General features: G+C 41.7%; 1 protein-coding gene across 6 annotated transcripts in view; it reads left to right on the forward strand.

Moving 5' to 3' along the window:
• Positions 1-24,002, forward strand: part of fynb (FYN proto-oncogene, Src family tyrosine kinase b) — an 81,603-nt gene that overhangs the window by 55,190 nt on the left and 2,411 nt on the right. For 4 of the 6 annotated variants that reach the window (XM_051409916.1, XM_051409917.1, XM_051409915.1 and 1 more), the window contains 8 exons: positions 4,162-4,260; positions 5,664-5,767; positions 7,139-7,288; positions 12,313-12,477; positions 14,769-14,948; positions 17,689-17,765; positions 18,544-18,697; positions 22,018-22,149. In XM_051409916.1, the coding sequence (XP_051265876.1) occupies positions 4,162-4,260; positions 5,664-5,767; positions 7,139-7,288; positions 12,313-12,477; positions 14,769-14,948; positions 17,689-17,765; positions 18,544-18,697; positions 22,018-22,149 (1,061 nt within the window). Of the gene's footprint in view, positions 1-4,161; positions 4,261-5,663; positions 5,768-7,138; positions 7,289-12,312; positions 12,478-12,822; positions 12,979-14,768; positions 14,949-17,688; positions 17,766-18,543; positions 18,698-22,017; positions 22,150-24,002 lie in introns of all 6 variants that reach the window. The other 2 variants (XM_051409921.1, XM_051409920.1) reach the window with 2 other exon arrangements.

The following is a 24,002-nucleotide window of genomic DNA, read 5'->3' on the forward strand; positions in this document are numbered from 1 at the left end:
GCTGCAGGCTATGAATAAACACACTGTGGTGTTGTGAATGGCTGCCTGTACTGTACAACTCTCAGTCAACGCGGTTGTGTTTAATTATTCCCTCATCAGCAGTCACCACGGGGAGAGAGGATTTGAATCCATTTGGAGACAGGAGGGAGGCTCTTTGTTTACTCTTGTTGTTGTTTTCTGTCTGTTTGCGGCAGAGCGGAGTTGGTTTAAGGGGGTTTGTTTCTGGAGACAAAAGAGGCAGCTGGACAGACTGGGGCCCACCCCGCCCCGCCTGTTTATGTCTCTCCAGCTCCACACAAACACACATACCGACACATCTGAACACAACGCAAACACTCCTGCATACTTCTCTCTCTCAGAAGGCAGATTGTTGAGAATCTTTCTCTCCTCCTCCCCCCTGAGGGTTCCTCTATGAACAAAGAGAAGCAGGCCTGTTTCTGCCTGGGATGTCGTCCCTAGGCGATCCCCCCATCATGGCTTTATTCAGCATAAATGAAGGACCAGCAACGCCTCTCCTCCCCCTCCTTTCCCTGTCTCTTTAGCATCCTTCTCAAACACACAAACACACACCCAAAGACATTCCCTCCTGGTGTGTGTGCGATGTGATAGAAACAAGCACCGGGTGGTACAGTGTGTCAGAGAGACATTGTCAAATCGCAGGGACGAGGGGAAGGAAATGTACATGTGTGATTGTGCGTTCATGTGAAAACATTGGTAACCATGGTAAACCACTACTGCTAGCTGTCCCTTAAGGATATCTATGTGTTTGAAGAAGAGAGTGAAGGAATGAAGGCAAAAGGAAAGGGGGAAAGGAAACGATGGAGAAGTAGAGATAAATGAGGGGAGAGTGTCTGTACTGTAGGAGTGTAATAAAACATAAGTGTAGAAAACTCAGCTTGTGTTCTGCCTTATCTACTTCTACTTTAGTTAAAGGGTGCCATTTAAGTCCATCTCTCAATACTCCACCCTGCCTGTGGCACTCAGACGAAGCCCGAAGTTGCTACTGAGGAAGGTGATTTATAAAAATGGATCACAAATGTTTTTTATTTTTAAAAAGTGTTCCTAAACCATCTGACCACTGTAGTGCTGAGCAAACTGGAGCAAATAGTGCATTTGTTGGGGACTCTTCTCATTGGTGGATTATTACAAATTTGGTGAATACCCGTAAAAACTAAAAGTTAATAGCCCTGGCTTTTATCTGCTTCAGTCACTGCAATTGATACTTTGGTGCTCATGGTTAATGTTGGAACTGTGGAGAATCTAACTGATCTCACAATGTGTAGCATGTCCATATTGGCAAAAGTTTAAACATTTGTATTTGTGTAGGCAATCTAAGCAGCTTAGAGCTCACTCAGGCAGGCGAACTGGTGGACTTTAACAGGTTTTATCCATCCAGAGAACTTGTATAAAATCCATACATCTAATTGAGACCTGTGTTTATCTGTCAAAACATGTAGATGCACCAGGCTAGTAAAGGGGACCAGGAAATGGCAATGTAAATGTCAAAAAAGTCTAAATATCACAAGAACGTTTTTACCTTTAGCGAAGGTGGAAAATCTGGTATATTGATATACTCAAAATTCATAAGTGCATTCATTTGTGTTTTCTTTTGCTAAACGTTTTGGAAATTTGTTTAAAATTTGTAATAAAGCCTCTAATGTCATGTTCATGGTAATGAAGGGAAGGTGTCAGGTGCAACAGTGTCGCTCAGTGATTTTTAGACAGCATATTTAATTGTTTTTGGAGGAATACAGTTTATTAAGCAGTTGCTGTTTGCAGGATCAATTCATTGCTGGTTTTGGTTATTTCACTGGATTTAATAGAAGTCAAAAAAATAAACTTGAATGTTCTCCTCAATTTCTCGTGCACTTCCAACAGCACTGATCATGGAAGTCAGTAAACTGGCCTTGTGTATGTTAATGGCAACAGTGAGAATAAAGACCTTCTCGAGTCACATGCCTCAGTCGCCTCAGTCGCAGTATTAAGGGCTTCTGTGGGTGTACAAATTGATCTGTTTACCCTCTCCTACAATGGATTCCTTCATGTATGATTGTTGAACACACACAAGGGAAACCCCTGCTCAGATTGTTGGGGACAAACACTAAAACCTGCTGTTTACAGTCCACCTTTAAGTTTTGTCCCTTCTCAAACCACAGATGGGTGATAAATTAAAGGAAAAACCTTAAAAATGGAGAAACATTAAAAGTATCTAATGACTGCTATTTATTTCTCCAGTAGAGTTGTGGAGACTTGGACAATCTATACCAAGGAGCACTGAAGCTGTTCTGGAGGTTCATGATGGACCAACACCTTACTGAGAGGCTTTATATTGGCTTTTACTTTACACCATCTGTGCAACATGGCTGCTGGAGATATCTCTAGGTGGCATCATACCCTTTTAAATGTGAGCAGTTATTGACAGGAGCAAAACAAACACTAAATAACGTATCAGACTGAAAGTGTTTTATGATTGATTTCTCCTCTAAGCTCGGCAGATTGTCAGACTGCCATTTTGGTTGTCAGTCCATATAGGAATTCACAGTCAGCCACTAAACTTTTCAATTCTTTTAAAATTCTGTCAAATATCAACCTTCTGACAGATCACAAATGAATTTCCATGCGTTATGCGTTTCTCATGCTTTTTGTTGCAACCTCAAACAGTCCCTAGTACCTCCAATGAACGTGGCCAAATAAATGGAAAATGAAATAAAAGGCAGAGAAGATGAAATATAAGAAATGTTAAGGTAGGCAGGAATATGGAAGATGAGTGGACAGATGAAAGAGTATGGATTGGCCCAAAGAGAGCTGGAGGGTAGAGAGAAAGAGCTGCACAGAGGACATCAGCGAACACACTAATGGCTGTGTGGGCGTCCAGGATGAGACATCTTTAAGGACTCTTCTCTCTCTCTGCCCTCTTTCTGACTTTCTAGACATTTAGTTTTTCAAAGCGGCTAAACTTTAATTCATGTGTCACTGCCATCACACTTCAGCAACTGAGTGCAGAGGCTGGAAAAAACGCTGCCAAGAATGTAGGAAAAGTCAAACAGTTGAGCTATATTTATCTTAAAAAGAGCAGTTTAACATTTTGTGAAATACCTCCGTATGTTTTCTTTCCACAAACAAGATCAATCTCGCATGTGTATTTTAAATACTGAGCTGGTGTCAGGGTGTGGTTAGCCTAGCTTAGCATAAAGACTGGAAGCCGGGAAGAAAAATTGAAAAATAAATGACATAGACATAGCTGGCCTGTCAATACTTATAAGCCAATTCGTCCATTAAACATAAGAGCATGTCATTTTGGAGGGAGCTCAATGTTAGAGCTAACATCTCTCTTGTTGATCTCAGCTTTTGTCAGCTTACAAACAGTTACAGCAAATAGCTTTCCCTTTAAAACCAGAACTTTTGGTGTTTTTCTGTACAGGTCGAACAAACAAGATATGACGTGCTACATTTTGAGGACATTTAGAGTTCTTGTTGATAGGTGCTGTCCCCTTTCTTGTTTTTGTTTTTCACCTTTGACCAAGTGAGGCTAGCTGCTTACAGTAAAATAGGCCAGCCACGTCCTGACTGCAGCTCAGCATTTACCACACAGACATGAGATTGATATCAATCTTCAAACGGAATTTTTGATTTAAAATGTATAGAACTTCAATAATTGTATGAAATATTTATGTTCAGCAGACGTTTGGTGCTGCAGCCAGTTGTGCATGTTTTTTGTTAATATTTTGTATCAAAAGGTAGTTGCAAGTATTGCCAGACCATGTATGTCTATGTCATCTATTTATCTTAGAAGGGGCAGGTAGTGTCATTTTTTTATTTTTTTAATCCTGCTACCTTTCAATATTGTTTTTGTTGTTGATGTGACCTGAAAAAAAGCTCAGCTCATACAGTGTAAACATGTGTTTCTACATTTTTAGTATGCAGGGCTGCAGGGCTAAACAGACCCTAAACTCTCTACTGCCACATGTTGCCCTCTGTTTTACTGATCCTGTATGTTTTCCACATGGACAGTATTAATAGTGAGCAAGTCAAACTAAAGCTGTGCTTTGATGTTCAGTGGCATAGAGCATGTCAGCTGGGATGAAATTAAGTTTATTAATGTGCCTCTTCTCTCTCTCTCTCTCTCTCTCTCTCTCTCTCTCTCTCTCTCTCTCCTTTCAGTGAAGGCGACTGGTGGGATGCTCGCTCACTCACCACCGGTGGCAGCGGCTACATTCCCAGTAATTACGTGGCTCCAGTGGACTCCATCCAGGCTGAGGAGTAAGTAGTGTGTGTGTGTGTGTGTGTGTGTGTGTGTGTGTGTGTGTGTGTGTGTGTGTGTGTGTGCGTGTGTGCGCGCTCCTCAGAGACCCACAGCGCATAGGTCCAGGACTAGTGACTTTCATCTAGAACACACTCTGAAGTAGCTCGAGATTAGTGGACGCGAGGAGAAAAAGTCTTCCTCATTCCTCAGTTTCTACTCTCCCTGCAGGGCCGACGTTTCTACTGGTCTGATAAAATGACATTTATGTGACACCAGGAGGAGATGCTTTTACAATTTTAAATGCCAGACTGTGTTGGTGGGGGATTTTTTTATTTTATTTTACAGTTCAGTGAGTGTATACACTTTTAGCATTAACATGTATACACTCCTAAACCACTAAGTTTCCCTCTGACATATGCTGAATGGGAAAGAATGAGGAAATACAAAGTATGTCAGTCTTCCTCATCCTGTGTGTGTAGTTTCTGAATAAAGATTTTTTCAGTTCACTCTGAGGTAGACTGTCGTTATGAGCCCACTGGAGCATGCTGGGATTAAAAACAGAGAGGTGGTGTGGTGCAGAGATCTACCTCTGTGAAATACACACTTTGGTGTCATACTGCTCACATTTCCTGTCTTTTCTCCTTCTCTCAGTGTAGTTTCAGTCAATGTGAGAACTACTTTCAAAAGTAAGGTTGAACTGTAACCTCTACCATACTGTTGGTCATTGGTTTTGGTTTCAGTTTCTTGAGAAACATATCTGCTGGACTTCTACATCCCCCGCTATGAATTAAAAGTAGAAAATTTTAATTTTTCCCAGGTTTAGAAACTGTCACTAAACACTCACTTATGCACTGATCTGAAGGCAGGCCTTAAACTAGTCACAGTCCATATGACATGCTAGTTACTGTCTTAGAGTCAAAATGCTAATATACAAACTAAAAGGCATGGTCTATGTACAGCAAAGCTCAAAGTGTAAAGCCCCACTAGCAGTCCCTAGTGGCTACCAGGCTAGTTACATCCCACATGGGGCGAAAAAATGTAAAGTTGTGCTGAGGGTGGCGCTGAATTTTCAGCTGTCCTATCCAATAAAGCCATGAAAAGGCCAATAAAATTTCTTTTAAAATTACTTTAAAATCAAGAAGGCCTTGCAACCCCCTGTGAAGCTTTGACGACCACTATTTGGGAAGTAGCGCTCTAGATTACTTGAGGGAAAAGTCACAAGGTCAATATAAGGATTTATTTTCAGGGCACCAACAAAATCCGGCATACACTACGGAAACAGTCCAGACCTTGGAAGTATAATAAATTTGCCTTACGACCAGAACAAAAGAGAGAATGGAATGAGAGTAAGCGAAGGAGGAGTTGCTGCAGTGAATCTTCTTCTGACTCAGAGTTGACATGTTTTCTCCTGGAATTGCAGCTGGTACTTTGGTAAACTGGGCCGTAAGGATGCAGAGAGACAGCTGCTGTCCACCGGAAACCCTCGAGGAACCTATCTCATCCGGGAGAGTGAAACCACAAAGGGTAAAACCACAGACACACTCACGCTATCAACCTGTGTATACTCGCCGTTCTTGACCTGTCGCGCGACAATGTGACGTCACTGGAGCGCCGTAACTATTTACTAGTGTCGCGCTGGTGGTCGCGATACTAGTTGCAGTCTTCTCCTGAACAGAGGTGTCGCTACTGAGGAAAGGCTAGCCACTTTGCTATTTCTACGCACTAGAAGAAGAAGAAAATGTTTTGGGTGTTTTGGGTTTTTTCCGAATCGGTCGCAGAGGTTCACCCAAATTTTCTGGCATATGGCCTCCTCTTTTCCAACATTCATGGCGATTTCTCGCCATGAATTCTGGCACCTCTGGGCATCTCTGTGTTCCTTCATTGAAGGATCGTCTATCTTCCTGTTTCCGGTTTGTCGCCCTCAGCTGAAAAAGAGAGCGGTGTGCAACCGGGCCAAAATCCTGGCACGCCAGAGAGATCTACGTCATTTTGACGTCACGGTGTCGCGCGACAGGTCGACAATTGCGAGTATACACAAGCCTTAAGTGTGGGTGTGTTTATGCCATAACAGATTCACTACCTCTGGGGGTAAAAAAAAACACTCCCATCAGCCTGAAAGTGTTATTACTGTGGAATATTTCCAGCTAATGCTGTGACCGTGGTCTAGACTGTGTTAAGTCTACCTAATTAGTATGCTAAAGATTGCAATGTGATTGGTTGTACACACAGGAGATTTATATTTGTATTTCCTCTGACATTTGTCATATTTAAAACTGGCAGAAAATAAAGAATTAGTATTAAAGTAACTACTTTCTTAAAACAGTCAATGTTTCACACAGGAATCAAACCCCTGTCTCCTGTGTGAAAGTGTTGTTTTACCTGTCCACCCCCTTGTGGTATTTATTTGAACCCAAACCATCTTTTCCTAAACCTAATCAAACTGTGATCATTTCACAATGTTAACTACGTAATTTACTTAACTTACCTCATGTCACATTGGTAACGTTTCTTAACTTCCATCCCGTACCTAATGTTTTTTAACTCACATGAGATGAGGTACGTCACGTTTCTTAACTCACGTCATGTTCTGAACGTATCTTAGCATGTTCCCAGGTGCCGTGTTCTTGTCAACAGACATTACCTCGATTATCTGCGCTTGGATATTTCCCACGTGATTTTTGTGAACCTTTTGTAAACAAATTGTTTCTATAGTAGTTTTAAGAAGTATTTGAAGCGAGCTCTTAATGCTTGATCAGATTCTTAGTCTTTTCCACTTTTTCTTGGATCAAATGTTTCCTGATTTAAATCATAATTTTCTTGATAATCATCAATCATTGGTTTTGTGTAGACAAGCTCTTGATGTTTAATGACTGAACTGAATTGTGTCTCCCCCAGGTGCCTTCTCCTTGTCCATACGGGACTGGGACGATGTGAAAGGTGACCATGTCAAGCATTATAAGATCCGCAAGCTGGACAGCGGCGGCTATTACATCACCACCAGGGCTCAGTTTGACACACTGCAGCAGCTGGTTCAGCACTACTCAGGTATAAAAACATTTAGACTGCTGTTTATCTAGATGTGAATTGTAGAATGTTAGGACATATTCTGATTAATTTCAGAACGTTTTCTGGTTTATTTTATGACATTCTGTTTCTTGGGGGGGATTCATTCCGGGTAATAGTTGTACATATTGTAGTTAATGTATTCTCGTTCACTTTAGGAAGTATCCTCGTTATTTTCTGGAAATATTCTGATTTATTTTAACATACATTCTGGACATAAGCTGAGCAGCAAATACAGACATAAAGAACATGTAAATGTGAGCCAGCTTTACACTTGAGCAGTCTTGAACATTTAAAGGCCTTCATTACCCAGGAATTAGGTGACATCATGTCTGTTAAGTATTTGCAGGTTTTGCAACTTGTTCTTAAGCTCTGACCATTTCAAAATTTCCCATATGCAAAGCCTCTAAATATGTGATCTATATTGATTCACACAGAGTTATTGCCTAGTGCAGCGTAAGACCTACAGCACTGACAGAATATGGTATATAAATTAGCCTGAAAACCACAGAGGCTGCTCCTCAGCGGTCTGGCTGCAAAATGGCACAGGTTTAAAATATCTGAAGGATTGCACTGCCCCGTCCATTAAAAAAGGAAACAGACAGATGTTGCCATAGAGAGATTTGTTATGATGGAGAGCGTTGACACTGTAGCCCCATTTGCACAAGCCCAAATTGCAAAGTCGAAAGTCATCTCTTCTGTCCAGTGTCCATTTCCTTGAATTGATCCAGAATGCATTAAGCAGACGCTGTTACACTATAATTGCATCTGGTCTGCCAGCACATTTTCACATACAGGAATAAAGGGTGGCACTTACCATGAGGCACAAATACAAAGAAATGGGAAGCCACTGTGTGTCGAACGAGTTGCGTTTGCTACTGTTACATGCCTCAGTTTATTTAGATTCACATTCATTTTTAATGCAGCTCTACTTAGCAGTGAACAAGAAACATGATGTCTTAGTTCGACTAGAAAGGCACTTTGTTAGCACTCTTCCTGAGCGGACGGAGACAGGGAGTTAGTGTGTCAGCGTTACAGTTTGCATCACTGTGAACGCATCTCAATGTGTGTGTGTGGAGCTTGTTCCTCCTGGCTGTGAGCGCTGTCAGGAGATGACCGCTGCATCTGTGCCGCTGACGCACTTATTTGATAATCAGATTTACAGGATGAGACAGTGATTATTGTCCTTAGTTGTGCTCGTCCATTCTGTGTTTTTCTCTCCGTCTCATTAAGTTTGTCCTCATTTGGTACTCTCTCTGTGTCCAGGAGTAACAATGATATATGAGTCTGTGCTCTAATTCTTACATTTGTTCCCTCCCACTGAGGAAAGGATATTTTTTTCTGTCATGCTCTAACTGGCACATTGAGATATTGATGTTTAAGCCCTAAAATCAACACCATGGATTTTCTCTGTGTTTGTGTCGTGGCACATTAACCGTCCCTCTACGTTTTATCGCCACTCTCAATGACGTATGGCGCCGACAACACATCTTTGCAAATAACCTTGAGTCTTTTCAGGGCTTGTGCTTTTATTGCTTTCTGCTTTTCTCTATTTTTCATGTCTTTAAAGAGCTAAAGAGCATGTCTGGCGTCATATAATGCAGCTATTCCTCAGACGCAACTGAAAAGATGAGAAAAGAACGACACAGGGCCTTGAGAATCTGCCAGACTGCAAATATGAATGCCTTTCATATTTTAAATTAGACTATGTAATGTTTGAAAGAACAAAAAGGCCATTCTTCCTCTTACAAATAAAAAGTTGAAGTCAAAGTCAAACTTTGGATAGGTATTGATCTGACTTTATGGCTCTTCACTGAATATGCTTCAGTTAAAACCACATTTCTGCCAGTAGAAGAATATAGAGCAAATGTTGAGGTATTATTATTTTTAAATATATATATTTTTTTTTAATTTTCCTTTTCAATTCAGTTAGTTTCCAGAGTGGGTTTGCTCATTTAAATTTAGTTTTTATTGCTTAAAAATGTTTAGTTTTATTAGTTTCAATGTTAGTTTTAGTTTAATAATAATATGGGGTGTATTTGTCAGAGGAAAAGTTTCAGATTTTCACAATGAGTATTATGGTATATAAATAAACATAAGCATCAATGCCTCCTCATGCTTGTTGTTCTGACATTTCCTGTATATTTTTATTTTATTTTAGTTACATATTTTTAGTTATGTACATAATGTCATTTCAGTTTTTGTTGTTTTCTAAAGTCTAGTTTTTATTTTCATTTCAGTTAACTAAAATGTTTTTCCACAACTAGTTTGAATTTTTAGTTTAGTTTTAGTTAACTATAATAACCTTGGTTGTAAGTCGAGAAACGATGAGATAATGAGTCAATAAGAGCCATCTTTTTCTCTTTTCCCAATGCAGTCCTCTACTTTAAAGCCACTATGTATTAAACGTACATGTGATTATTATAGAACTTTTCAAATGATGCAGATAGCAGGTGCTGGTGAAAACTGATGCAGTCTGTGTGTTGCTTTAAGCCCATTCACTCATTGTTCCCAGGTTGGATCACTTTTTTTAAAGTACCACTTGGCGACACCAAAGTTAGTTAGGTTTGGTTGTCATGTCAGAAATTGTCATAAGAATTGTCATAGTGACTTTGGATTCAAAATGTTTTTTATGAAGAAACCAAAACTCAATGTCAAATCGATTTTAGCTAAGTTAAATCAATTTCTCTGACTGTAAAAACACAAAAGTTGAGCACTGACAGATTCTTCCTTTACAATAAGAACTTATTAACTCTGATCAAAGCACAAAATTCATCGTTTGCAGCTGCCAATTTCTAGGAAAACAGACTGTTTTGATGTGTGCTGTGTGGATACGGTCCACATATTGACAGGTTTTATGACAACCAGCAGAGTGAACACGGAGCTGTATTGATGCATGAGTGGAGCGGCTGAGGCAGCAGGCAGGCGGCCCAGATGGGCTTTGATGGCCGAGTTGCAGGTTGAACACTCCCACAGGAGAGACGCGGGCCTTTATCTCGTCTTTACTGCCCCGTGCAAACAACCTGGGGGCCTTATCACTGGCAGCGGGGAGGAAAGGGGGTCACTTTGTCCCTGCAGTATTAGGAGGCTGGTGGTGGTGGTGGTGGTGGTGGTACCAACGGAATATCTGCCCTAATCCACTGGCTTAATCAATCACAGGCAAACATGAGAGCTTCCTCCAGAGTAAAAGCAAGAGATGTTTGATTTTACAGGATGACATGGAGTGATCAGCGATAGTGACAGCCATACACAGCCAATAGAGAGGGTGGAAATGGAAGCAGCTGGAGTACCACTCCGTTGCCTAAACAAGCACGGTCGTTAATGCCTCTCATGGTGCATAAAGTCCCTGAGCTCCATCTTTACGTGTAACCACAACTGTAGATGTACATTTCCCAGATGAGTGACTGACAGCCGGAGCTATCTCTTTACATAAATTACAGGCATTATCGTAAAGTACAGGCCATTAGCCAAAGTGAGCCATAACGTAGATAGAGCTTATACTTTTTCTATGACCTGCACTCATACTGCTGCTTTGGTACTCTGGCTTTTGCAGCAGCATTAATACTTTTCCTGTGTATTCATTCAGCAAGACAGGGCCGCAGCAAAAATAACTATACATATACCAATACAGTGGAGAAAATACAAATAGTACTCAGTCTATATGATAGAGGTCGGCAACCTTTCTGAAATGACGTGCCATTTTTTATTTTATTTGGACATTTAAGGAAGATCTGTTGGCAGAAATGGAATATAATGTTCATAGGTATGTTTTTATTAGTGTATAATTACCTGAATATAGGAATCGTTATGTTTTTGTTACCTTAGAACGAGCTGTGGGTCGCCTTCCATGGAGGCCACCATGCTTCTACAGGGCCTTTTTTTTTACGGGTTTTTGCAGCTTCCGTAGTTTCTCACACTTCACAGCCCGTTCTCATTCCCAGGTTCCCAAGTTGCAGATGAGTAAACACATCCATCTAACATTGAAATTTTCAGTATATTGAATTTTAAAGCAAGAACAGAAAGGATCTAAAATCCAAATGTATGCCAAAATGTTTGTCAGACAAAAGAAAACACAAAGAAGCACAAGCCATTCAACAATAAAACAAAACATTATCCTGAAATCCAAAAGCATCTGTAAGAATGTAAGAAATCTAAAAACTCCCACATCAGAAACATCTAAAATAGCATTATCTTTGCAAATTTCAAGGGGGGAAAAACCTGTTCCATAAACAAAGTCCTAACCTGACTTCTATAGGCCCCTCTCATATCTAAAGATTTGATGTGTAATAGAAGGCTGTTACCCAACAAGAAAAAACTTCTGGCTACATTTACTCGAGGTGCTTTACATGATCGCACACTGGCCCTGCTATTACAGTTTGACCATTGTTATCTGAGAACACAAGTATTGAGGAGCATACCCATTAATAACGTTGTACATATGATGCAGTTTCTTTGGTGTTGCAATTTAGTATTAGCCTCTCAATAAGGTGGAGGGGCACTTCCCATAATGTAGGGCCTCCCTGCCTAACAAAAGCCATTATCAGGGTTATTTTTGTAGACTTGACAAGGCTCCACCAGTGCTACAGAAGACATTATAATAGTGTTTCCAGAGGTTGCGTTGCACTTTCCACGACTTGCAAACTGATGTCGATGTGTGAAATCAGTGGATTTCCTCTTTAAGGTGAGACAGCACCTCTATCTCACTGGCTCCTGCAGATTAACTCCTAGTAGCATTTTATTTGTGCTGAGGTGGACGAGCTGGCAGCACTCTTGTTTATTGGATGATCACTGAGGATAATGGAGAACACATTGGACTGATGGAACCCCTGACCTGGAAACAGCCTGTGTGCCATCCAGGAAGTGATTTCCAGCTTTCCTGTTTACTCTGCTCTTTGTTTTCCAGTTGTTGTGTTGCTTTGAGCCTCTCCTGCCGATCGCTCTGCTAACTCTCTGTACATCTCTCTCTCTATGCTCTTATTCGTGCATTATCTGCGCGGCGCGTGCAGACCGAGCCGCGGGGCTATGCTGTCGCTTGGTGGTTCCCTGCCACAAAGGGATGCCCCGCCTCGCTGACCTGTCTGTCAAAACCAAAGACGTGTGGGAAATCCCGCGGGAGTCGCTGCAGCTCATCAAGCGTCTTGGGAACGGGCAGTTTGGGGAGGTCTGGATGGGTACGGATCCAGTCGCCTCCAGAAAAAAGGGGCCGAGTGCAAGGGGGCCACACTGAGCCAGCAGAGACACCAGGCTGACTTCAAAACACAAGCAAATAATCTGGCCTAGGAGGGGATCAAATGAGAAAATGGGGCAGGAAATTTGATAATTCTCAGTTTGGGGCTTTTGCCAGGGAAATAGTTGTGTTTTCTGAGCCCTGCCTCCCAAAATCATCTGGAAACACATCCAATGTGTCAGGAGACTCTGCTCTCACAGTCTGAAGAGGGCCCTCTTCCACGTCCCTCATTGCATGTTCCTCTCCCCGGTAGTTAACCCTGTGTGCCTTGCCTTCCCTCCCCCTGTAGAGAGTGCGGATGGTTTGTGCTTTAATTTAACGGGCGTGTGTGTGAACTACATCCCTGACACTGTGGGCTTGAGTCATGATGCCTGGGAGATCAGCAGAGAAGCACTTGAGTTGGAACTAAAGCTGGGGACAGGATGTTTTGCTGATGTGTTTTACGGTAAGGAACCCCACCCCATGGTAGCTTTTTTTTTTTTTTTTTTTTTTGCCTTGAGCCACCCAGGAAATAAATGTGAAGATTTTCCTCTATCCTTTTCTCTGCATTCTTAAATGCGCCAAGAAACCATTTGCAATTGTGTTTCTTAATTGGAGATGAATGCAATGTTATTCCTCTCTAGCATTGCCACAGAATTTTTGTGGTTGTATTATAACACATAATCCATTATAGTTTTTCTAAATATTTTTCGCAAAGTAAAACTCTGAAAATCATTTCCTATTCCTAAATGCTAATTTCTTTGCTATTATTTGCTGGTGTAATATTAGATATATGTTTCAAATACATTGATAAAAAATCATAATAGAATAAAATACTTTAGTTGTGTGTAGCTGGCTTGCTAGGAAGCATGTGCAGCGTTGTTGAGCTAAATGACAAGAGAGCGAGTTAAATTGCATGGGGCTTTTTTTGTTTAGAAATGTGACTTCTTTTGAGGAAAAGCAAAGTAACCAAAATAGGAAAAATATTATATTTTGTATAGTATTTGGTTTAAAGGTATTACAAGCAGCATGCAACCTGTCAGTATAACAGTATAAGCATGGACACGTCTTGTCCTGCACTTTGGCTTGCTAAAAGAGCCAGCAGATAAATATCCAGTGGGAAAGGTGCCATGTTAACATTGGTTCGCAGGCTACATAGCTGATTAGCTATTCAGCTGAAGCACTTTGAAACAGCTTATATGCCTGCAAATATCCACATTGGTCAGTTTAGATGCTAAATGGCCCACAGGCCTGCAAGCCAAAAGAGCATTTCTTAGTATCGTCACAGACTTTAACAGGAATGATTTTTTAGTTTTTAAAAAGATTTAATAGATAAATGATTTGCTAATACACATATGATTTATTTCCTAATGTTTAGCTTTTTGGACCATACTGTACATGATGTTATGGGTTCTTATCATATTCCAGCTGGTCAGATACTTATGATAGGACCTCTCCCAGATGACACCCAGCCTCTGGGATCCTATTACCTCACAACCCGGCAGGTGACCATCACCCGCTTTGGTCCCAACTCCCAAAATGTGCACAGCTGCATCACCAAAGAAGCCTACTCTGATTTATGAGCTTACTCTTAAATTAAACCCCCAAACCTATGTAGACCAAGCGTTTGCTGACAGGCTCTGTCTTCCCTTTGGGTCACTACTAATTTTCCTGCATCCATTACTGTCACAGAATGAGATAAATGGAGTACTACTTTATTGGAGTGATTACAGTGATCCATATCTTATTATGTGTGCTCTGACACAGTAGCTAGAGGGAGAGAACATGGTGGCATAGCCATGCTGTGTGACAGTAACTGTCATGCAACCAGTGAGGAGCTTACAGGCTTGCTTTTGTTAATCATCCTACAAAGGATTATCTGCTCCCGTGTTGGCGTATTGTGGATCTCAAAGCCCTGCTGGATCCCTCTCCTGGCTTTTAAAAGCCACTTCAAATCAAGGCCCGCTGTAAATCTCGTACCCATTTAATTATCCCCCAGCACAACCTCCGTGCATGAGAATCACAGAGCAGCTGATCTCATAGAGTCTCCTGATCTCATTCTGTGTTGCATGTTTACCACAATGTCATTTTAAAGCGAGACTTCTCCCCGTGTTTTTGACTTCAGTCAACTCTCAGCCTCCAATCATCTCCTCAGGTTAGACGGTCAGGTTGTCAAGTCTGGCTTTGAAATGATTTGATTTGAATATGAATCGTTGTTTTGCTGTACTGATGCCAGCTTGTGTGTGCGTGTGCCAGGAACGTGGAACGGCACCACTAAGGTGGCGGTGAAGACTCTGAAGCCTGGCACCATGTCCCCCGAGTCTTTCTTGGAGGAGGCTCAGATCATGAAGAAACTCCGCCATGACAAGCTGGTGCAGCTCTACGCCGTGGTGTCTGAGGAGCCCATTTACATCGTCACAGAGTACATGGGCAAAGGTACATGAACACAAACATATATACAGTATATGGATACAGCCCTACTGGGTCAACTTCTGCAAGGAACTTATAGCGCCCTGAGATCCTAACCTGACTTGGGACCAGAAGCCATATGTTTGCTACGTCATCCAATACTGATGGTTAGCTCACCAGGCTAATGCAACACTTTGGCTACACTCTGTGTCTCTTGATATTTGCCGTCGGCATTGTGTATCTAGTTGCAACACATAACACACATGGGCTAAGACAAATGGCACAGTCAGAGGGAGAGAGCGAGAGAGACATTTCTCTCTAAATTGCGTTTGAAAATAACAAGACCCCAACTCGACCCAAGCCTGGAGCTTTACACAACAAAATGGCACAAACCCATTATTTTGTTGGTACTTGCAATGGGCATTTTAAGGAATTTACATTTTCGACTACTTGCATTGAATTATTATCAAGTTCTCACGAAACAAAATCTAACAAAAGAATAGGGTCCAGAATGAACACCCAAGCAAAAATGTGTGTGGGGAGGTAGGGTTATCATACCTTTCTGCATTCAAATGTTGCAATAATATCAATATCTCAGTCATTTGGTTGGTAAAAAACTGTGGCTCCTTTACTTTTTCATCTGCAGCCACTTTGGCCCGTATAGCTAAACAGATCATTTCATTTGGCACTTTGCAAATCAGCCCTCGCATATCTTCTCCACTCTTGCAGTTGTTGTTCACCCTGATGGTAGCTTGTACTCCAGCTCAACAAACATGTGAGGATATAAATTTAAGTACTCAAAAGGTTGAACAAATACTGAAGTCCAAACGAGTACTTGAGTAGTCATGCCCATTCCTTGTCGGTACTGATTTGGTGTAAGATCTGAAAATGGAAAGGGTTCATCTTCTCTCAGAAGCATGGATATGCTCAGTAAATTCAGCAAAATGACAATCTGACATTTGTGTCAGTGGAAATTTTGCCCTGATGTTGGTATGAGAAGAAAAGTCAAGGGGTCTCAGAAATCTTTTGGAATCATCCTCTGGGGACCGCGAGTACCCACAGTAAACCCTTTGCTTTGTTTGACCCGAGTTGCCACAATAGCAAAAACTGACACAAAATTGTCTAAATTTAAAGCCCTGTTCTACTGTGTTTGTATTTAAGTATATGGCGCTGTGCACAAGCATGCATGCAGACACTCCAAATGTTTTTGATTGAAGTGTTTTTGTTCCATTCTGCTCAGAATAATAGCAACTGTTCTGCTATGGTAAAGCCTTTGTTTCAAAGAGACTGAAGATGATTAAGGCCTTCAAAACAATCCTCAAATACATTGGAATTTAGAATCCCCACAAGAAAGGGCTGTGGACGCACATTAAACACCAGAGAACACAAGAATGGAAACTTTGATGTGCATCACTGTGTCTGTTGTATGCAGAGGCTGCCACATCTAGGTCAGCCCATTACATTGGAGAGGAGGACGTGTTTCAAAAAACAGATCCACTGGGAAATTTTATGAATGTCAAAAGTATTTGTGGTGATCATAAAGTCCCTCAATCCTGTATTTTCAGATTTAACTGTCATTATTGTTGATGCAATAAGTAGAAGTGAACAAGAAAATTACAAACCTCATGTCTCCAAAACATTCAGCTGTCAGATTATTGCTTGTGGTTGTTGAATTACAAACAGTTGCTATAAGGTGGGGGGGACAATAGGGCACCACTGATTCGCTGATGGATCTAAGACGGTTTGTGCACACGGACTGACGTCTGTTTATTCAATTCAATTCAATTCAATTTTATTGGTATAGCGCCAATTCATAACAGAAGTTATCTCAGGACACTTTTCAAATAGAGCAGGTCTAGACCAAACTCCTTATAACATTATTTACAGAGACCCAACAGTACCACCATGAGCAAGCACTTGGCGACAAGGGCAAGGAAAAACTGCCTGTTAAAAGGCAGAAACCTAGGACAGATCCTCCGGCTCTAGGTGGGTGGTCGTCTGTCTCGACCAGTTGGAGTGAGAGAGACTGAGAGAGAGAGACAGACAGATAGACAGACAGACAGACAGACAGACAGACAGACAGACAGACAGACAGACAGGTGCACAGCAACAACAGTATTGGTTATGGCAATCTAGCAGGATGCTCCACCAGGATCGATAAGAACCTGCGAGACGAGAAAGCACAAGAACTTCGGGGAGGAAGTGAAGTTAGTAACATGCATTAATGGGACATGAATGAGTGCAGAAAGAGAGAGGAAGAGAGGAGCTCTGTGCACCATGGGAAATAGTCTAGGCCTATAGCAGCATAACTAAGGGATGGTTCAGGACTCACCTGATCCAGCCCTAACTATAAGCTTTATCAAAGAGGAATGTCTTAAGCCTGCTCTTAAATGTGGAGAGGGTGTCTGCCTCCCGAACCACAACTGGAAGCTGGTTCCACAAGAGAGGAGCTTGGTAACTGAAGGCTCTGGCTCCTGTTCTACTTTTAGAGACTATAGGAACCACAAGTAGCCCAGCATTCAGAGAACGTAGTGTTCTAGAGGGGTAATAGGGTACTATGAGCTCTTTAAGATATGAAGCCTGACCATGAAGAGCTTTGTAGGTGAGGAGGAGGATTTTAAATTCTATTCTAAATTTTACAGGGAGCCAGTGCAGAGTAGCTAGTACAGGAGAGATGTGATCTCTTTTTCTAGTTCCTGTCAGTACTCGTGCTGCAGCGTTCTGAATTAATTGGAGCGTTTTAATGGAATTGTTTATGTCTCTGTAGGAAGCCTGCTGGACTTCTTGAAGGATGGAGAGGGACGAGTGTTGAAGCTGCCCAACCTGGTGGACATGGCAGCACAGGTACTTGTTGAACTGACGGAATCAGTGCTGTATTAGACTATCAGTGTGGCTGCAACAAACAATAATTTTCATTGGTGATATTAAGCTACTGATTATTTTTATTGATTAAGTGATTTGCCAATATTGGAAAATAATGAAAATGCCCCTTATAGTTCCTAAAGCACAAGGTGATATATACATAATTATTTTATATGGCCAAATATATTAACTATTGTTTCTGTTGGAACAGAAATTCTGTTTTTATTCATAAATTATTTGCAGTATTGAGTACCGGCACTAGTTCCCTTTCTTCTTATTGGCCGTACCCACCAGTGAGGTCTTAGCGGTCTGGACCTCAGTATTTTTTCCGAGGGGTATACAATAAATCTTGAAGGAATTGCCTAAAAGTAACCCTTCCTTTGTTGCTCTGATGTGTATGATGTGTTTAGAGTCAGGGTTGAGCTGAATTAGGATTGGATTCTTGTAAATGCCATTAGGAACGCTAGGAGGAGCCAGAGGAACCCGATTTTTCACATTTTTTTGTCTCATGTTCTACTGTCAGGATATAGTGAAAGTTTCCGCAAATATGACAAAAATGATTGTGATAAAAAATGACCTACTGCAGCTTTAATAGATCACCTGAAGGCCTATAGAAAATCTATATTTATATCATGTCACTCATATATAATCATATAACTAACATATCTCCACACGCATCCTGAGGCAAACCACAGTTGCAGTATTCAGCAGAAGCAAAGATGAGTGTTGACACGGCCGTGCTCTCTGTGCTGTGCTCCAGGTGGCAGCAGGCATGGCCTACATCGAGAGGATGAACTACATCCACAGAGACCTGCGCTCCGCCAACATCCTGGTTGGAGACAACCTGGTGTGCAAGATCGCTGACTTCGGCCTGGCCAGGCTCATCGAAGACAACGAGTACACCGCTCGGCAAGGTAGGGGCTTCCCGCTCCTCTCCCACAGACACGCACAGGATGTTTAATGCACATACTTAATGCTTCCTCCCACACACACTCTGTATGACTGCATTAGATCATGGAGGAAATTCTCTCAATTTGCAGCACACCCACATCGAAATGATAAGCAAATAGTTAGCTGTGAGCCATGATGAGAGTCAGCTCCAAATATTTGCTCACTGTTACAGTGAAACAGAGAGCAGACACTCCCTGCTGCACACACAGGCATGTTTAATAGTGTTTCTGTCCTGATAATCAGACTGAATCAGATGGTTTCTGTTATTTGACTGACTGTCCTGTCTGGGGTGGGAGAAAAATTAGATTTTTGGAAACATTGCGGCTCTCACTTGAATGATTGTCTCCATGCAGAAAAGAATGTGAAATTTAACACTAAATTCTTTCACTTTTTTTTAACCTTGATTTATTCAGGGGGGGTTCCTTGGGAGGAAGTCTCTCTTTTGCAGGGACACTGTGATCACATTCTCACTGTTACACATTCATACCTGGATCTGTCCAATGTAACCACAGTCTGATCTGCTGGCCACTGAGCAGTTGGGGTTACAGCCTTGCTCAAGGGCACCTCAGTGGTGGTAATGAGGGAGGGGCAAGCTCTGCTCCTTCACCTTCCCCACACAGATTTCCTTCCTAATAGCTGAACCAATTGGATGAGAACCGACGAGAACATTTGCGTTGTGTTTCCGTTCTAAGTTAAAGTTAGTTACTGAGTTTTGGTGAAGGAGGCAGAGTGTGAGTAACCGAAGACAGATATGATCCGACCGGCAGTAGCAGCTTTGTTTCCACTGATTTAAAAGTCTGTGGACTGTTCGTTTACTACAAGGATAGAGCTACAGACACACTTTCGTTTCTTATCTTGTTGGTTCTTCGCAATGCTGGGAAACATTTTGGCAAATGTAATCTTCCATTTCTCACAACTATTGGTAAAAGATCATAGAAATACATTCATCTGCTTATTTTAATTATACATCATTACAAATACAAAAGCAAAAGTAGCAAGTAGTCCCACAGTGAGAAAAAAATAAATCATATCGAAATCCAAAACTCCTACATCAAGATGCAGTCGTTTTATAATCATATCATAGCCCTCTCAATCTAAATCCGATTGAAATCTAGGTTGCTTAGAGATTCCCACCCCTAACTGCCATCCCTTCATGGTTTCAGTCCACACAGACGCTGTGGTAACTCCTGCTAGCAGCAGCCAACGTAATGTTTGTCATTAAAGAAAGACAGACAGAGTTCATTCTTGACCTTGGATGTATTACTTCTCTCTGGATGCACTTACAGGATTTTTCTCAAAGCTTTCAGACATATCTCATGGCCTTACCTCAATAGATATCTTGTCATGACAACTGAGGGACTGCATTTGCTGAAAGCAAATTCCATTCTTTGAAATCTCCAGGAGAAATCAAGGAAGTGGTCTTTAACGTCCTTAAGAACCTTTTTCTCCAAGAAATGTGCAGTTGTTAGGTCTGTAAGTGGACCTGTACAGCTCTCTCTCTCATTCATGCTTGCCACCACATAGGTTTGGAATTGATTCTGTCTCTAATTGGCTCGGTTGTTGCCAGCCATGGTGTACGCTGTGACTCAGAGGTCAGGAACCTGTGTTTCAAAGCTTCACTATAAAGAAGTTTTTTTCTTTCCATCCTCAAATTAGAAGTAGAAAATTGATCAGATTTCAGAAGCTATTAGCTTATTGTTTGTGTTTTTCATCATATATTTTCTTAATGGGGTCAAGGCATTGATCAGCAATGTGTCTGTTGTATCTCCCCTCATTTCCTGTCATTTCTCCACTGTCTGTCTTATAAACTGAATAATATGGCCAAAACAAAAGGCTTCATTTAATGTGTACAGTAACAGAGACACGTACGGCAAATGGTGAAAAACAGCTCCAGATCGGCTCATAAGAGGTGACCAATAACAAAAGTATTTGTCAACACCCAGTGTAGTGTTAAATGTCTCGTGACAGCTGTTTGATGAGCTCAGAAAATGCTGTCATCATTTTTGAGAATTTTCCGCTCCCTTTGAGAAATGATATCATTTTGCTGTGCACATTTTTGAAGCTTTGCATTGAGACAGAAACATTACAGCAGCCGTTGTCATTGTGATTAACCTCAACTTTCCCATGAAGTAGTTTGAACCATCACGTGTACATTCTGTGACCCTCCAGTGGCTCAGATAGAATTGAAGATAGAATCTTTAGGCAAACTTTATACATTAGTTTCTGTCTATCAACAGTCAACCATGCCAATAAAGCCCACTGACTTTGAATCTGAAAGAGGGTGAAAGAACACCAGTGCTGGATCCTGCATTTCTCATAATCCAACTCAGTAGCATGTTTTCATTCGTCACTTCATGCCTGGTAAATGCCCATATCTTTTAAGCTGCACACCTCCAACTGAGCCCGAAAGTTCACGCCCAGTTTGTAACACGGGCTTTCCGTTAGAGGTACTCGGTGACATCACTAGGGTTATTTTTAGAGCTTGAGCTTATGGCCCCTTTACAGCCATTTTAGGGACATTTTTGGTACATCATTTAAAAACATATCACTGATTGTAACGGTAGTAAACAAACATACCTTTTTTTTATCCAATAAGTTCAGCCAGTAACAGCAAGTGAATTGCATTCTACAACCACATGGAGTGGCAGAAGCTATCATCTCTACTCACTTGCTAACTACACAATAAGACCTAAATTAATTGTTAAAGCTGACTCAATATGTGGCTGTATTTCTTTTTTAACGTCCAGTGTGTAAGATTTAGGAGGATCTTTTGGCAGAAATGGAACATTTTATTTTTAATTAGTGTATAATCACCTGAATATTAGAATTAGATTTGTTACCTTAGGATGAACTGTTGTTACCTATAGAGCGAGCGGTTCCTCTTCTACGGAGTCTACTATGTTTCTACAGTAGCCCAGAATAGACAGACCAAACACTGGCTAGATGCTTTTTTCACATGTACCCCGTGGCAACAGCAGAAGTACCCCCTGGGCTACATGTACCTTTGATGGGGAATCACTGCTCTAAGTTAAAAAGGCTCTTAGACAGAGTGACAGAAGATATTATCCAGCAGAGGCTGATCACTTCTCTTCATGGCAAAATAAACTGATCATGGTTTGTAAAATGTAGCATTTGGAAGGTAGCTGGGCAAGGCAATGCCAGCTGGAGCAGAACTCCACAGCTCTTTACCAAACAGCATTTTGTCACCAGAAAGAGAAGATGACGTGTGTCAGAAGGTAACGAGTACTTCATTAATGCTTATGTCATCTCTGCTCTCCCACAGGTGCAAAGTTCCCCATCAAGTGGACCGCTCCGGAGGCCGCGCTGTACGGGAAGTTCACCATCAAGTCGGACGTGTGGTCCTTTGGTATCCTGCTGACGGAGCTGGTCACCAAGGGTCGGGTGCCTTACCCAGGTGAGGAGGGGGAAAGGTTAAACAGCCAGCAGAGGCCACCACCTTGAGCTGTTTGGGGCGCGTCGATAAAGTGGCCTGATAAGAATGAAACCTCTCCAGAATGAAACAACGAGTTGTTACCAAGGCACACACAGCTTTCTCTATGACAACAGGCCACCCCTCCTGCTGTTTATGGGAGTAAAAGGTTCTTTAATGCTTGGGTAACCTTCCATGCCCTGGCAGAATGTGAGATAGCCCTTAATTACCCCTGCTCCCCTGTGGGGCGACTTGAATCTCATGCAGAAACTAAAAGAGACAGCGAGGGGGAGGCCGGCCCCGGGGCACAGCGTGTACTCAGAGTGTGGCTCCACGCGGGGAGGGAGACACATGTTTGTCCAGATGGGGGTGGTGGGCTCTGGTTGTGCTTCAGGGAGAAGGTGAGGGAGGGGTAGCACGCAGTGAGCTGAGGGAGCAGCATCATGCTAACAGATGTGTTAGCAGATTCCTGAGGCCGTCTTCCGGTCCCTGATGGTGGGTGGTAGCCGCCAAATTGTGTACTCAATGAAAGTACTACTTTACTCAAGTAGAAGCAGTCATCATGAGTGAATGTACAAAAGTATATGCTGAATACTACACTTGTGTTCTTTCATTTTATGTGGACCTGACAGATGGTCAATGTAATGTCACATCATTATCTCCTGGTTAGGTTAGTTAAACATTTATTCCCAGTCTTCAACTCGTAACTGTGATCAGAAAACACCCAGCTACTGTAAATACTACAAAAACATCCTATATTACATTAGTTCATACATTCTCATACTGCTCTTTGATCGATCAATCAGGCAAATACCCATGGATCATGTAACTGTCATGGCAAAAATGTGATATAAAGAGTGTGACATTGTTCTTGCACTGTGAGCCAATAGCAGAAAGCGTTTAGTACACCGGACTAATGCAGTCTTACATGTTTAATAGCTGCAGTGATTTTAAGAAAGGGTGCAGTAGATCCCAGTCCCTGTCACACACTCCCTTTAATCAGTGAGGCCACCACTGGATTCAATAGCAGGCGTCCAACTGGTGAGATCTACTTCACCTGAATAAAGAACAGTTAAACATACAACACAGACTTCCAATCTAACAATAATTATAATGGCTATGCCGTTCGCTTACATAATCTAACACAATGTTTATATACATATCTGCTGTATAACTGCTCTGTAACCTTGCCTGCTCCAGTTTGGTATCTTGGTGACTCACGGTGCATCATAGTGGGAGGAGAGGTCTGTAGAGGGTGTGGCAGTAACGAGTCCGCCGCCAGCCAGTGATTTCAAAACACACCCACATCAGTTTCTCAGACATCATACAAACCCGTCATTTTTGTTCTTTCTCCACTTTTATTCTGCATTTTCAACCAGCTGATCGCACAGAAAAACAGTTTTATGCTGATTGTGCAGTATAAAGTTGATGAAATCCTTGCAGCTCTGTCATCTAAGACAGGTAGTAGTATATACTGAAGGTCTATCCTGGGAGTCTGTCTCTGGAGTGATGTTCCACACTGTCAAGTCAGAAAAATGTGTAAAATAACCACAGAAACGTTCTTATGTGCACATCAAAGTTGTCATTTTCAAGTTTTTCCTGTGGATCAACAGGTGTGTTGACATGTTGAACAGTTCACACAGTTCAAACTTGCCAGTCCTCCCCCGTTTTTGCAAGTAAAACACACAAATTTCACAAAGTTACAGCATGGAAAAACGGATTTGACTCTCAAACTCTATATGGCACTATGGTGGTAGTTGATGTTGGGGTCATTGTGATGGCAAATGAAATGTTGATCTTCAACATGTCATCATTTCTTCACATTATTGTTCCCTTTA

The sequence above is a fragment of the Dicentrarchus labrax genome, unplaced genomic scaffold (genome assembly GCF_905237075.1).
Source record: "Dicentrarchus labrax unplaced genomic scaffold, dlabrax2021, whole genome shotgun sequence".
NCBI classification, from domain to species: domain Eukaryota; kingdom Metazoa; phylum Chordata; class Actinopteri; family Moronidae; genus Dicentrarchus; species Dicentrarchus labrax.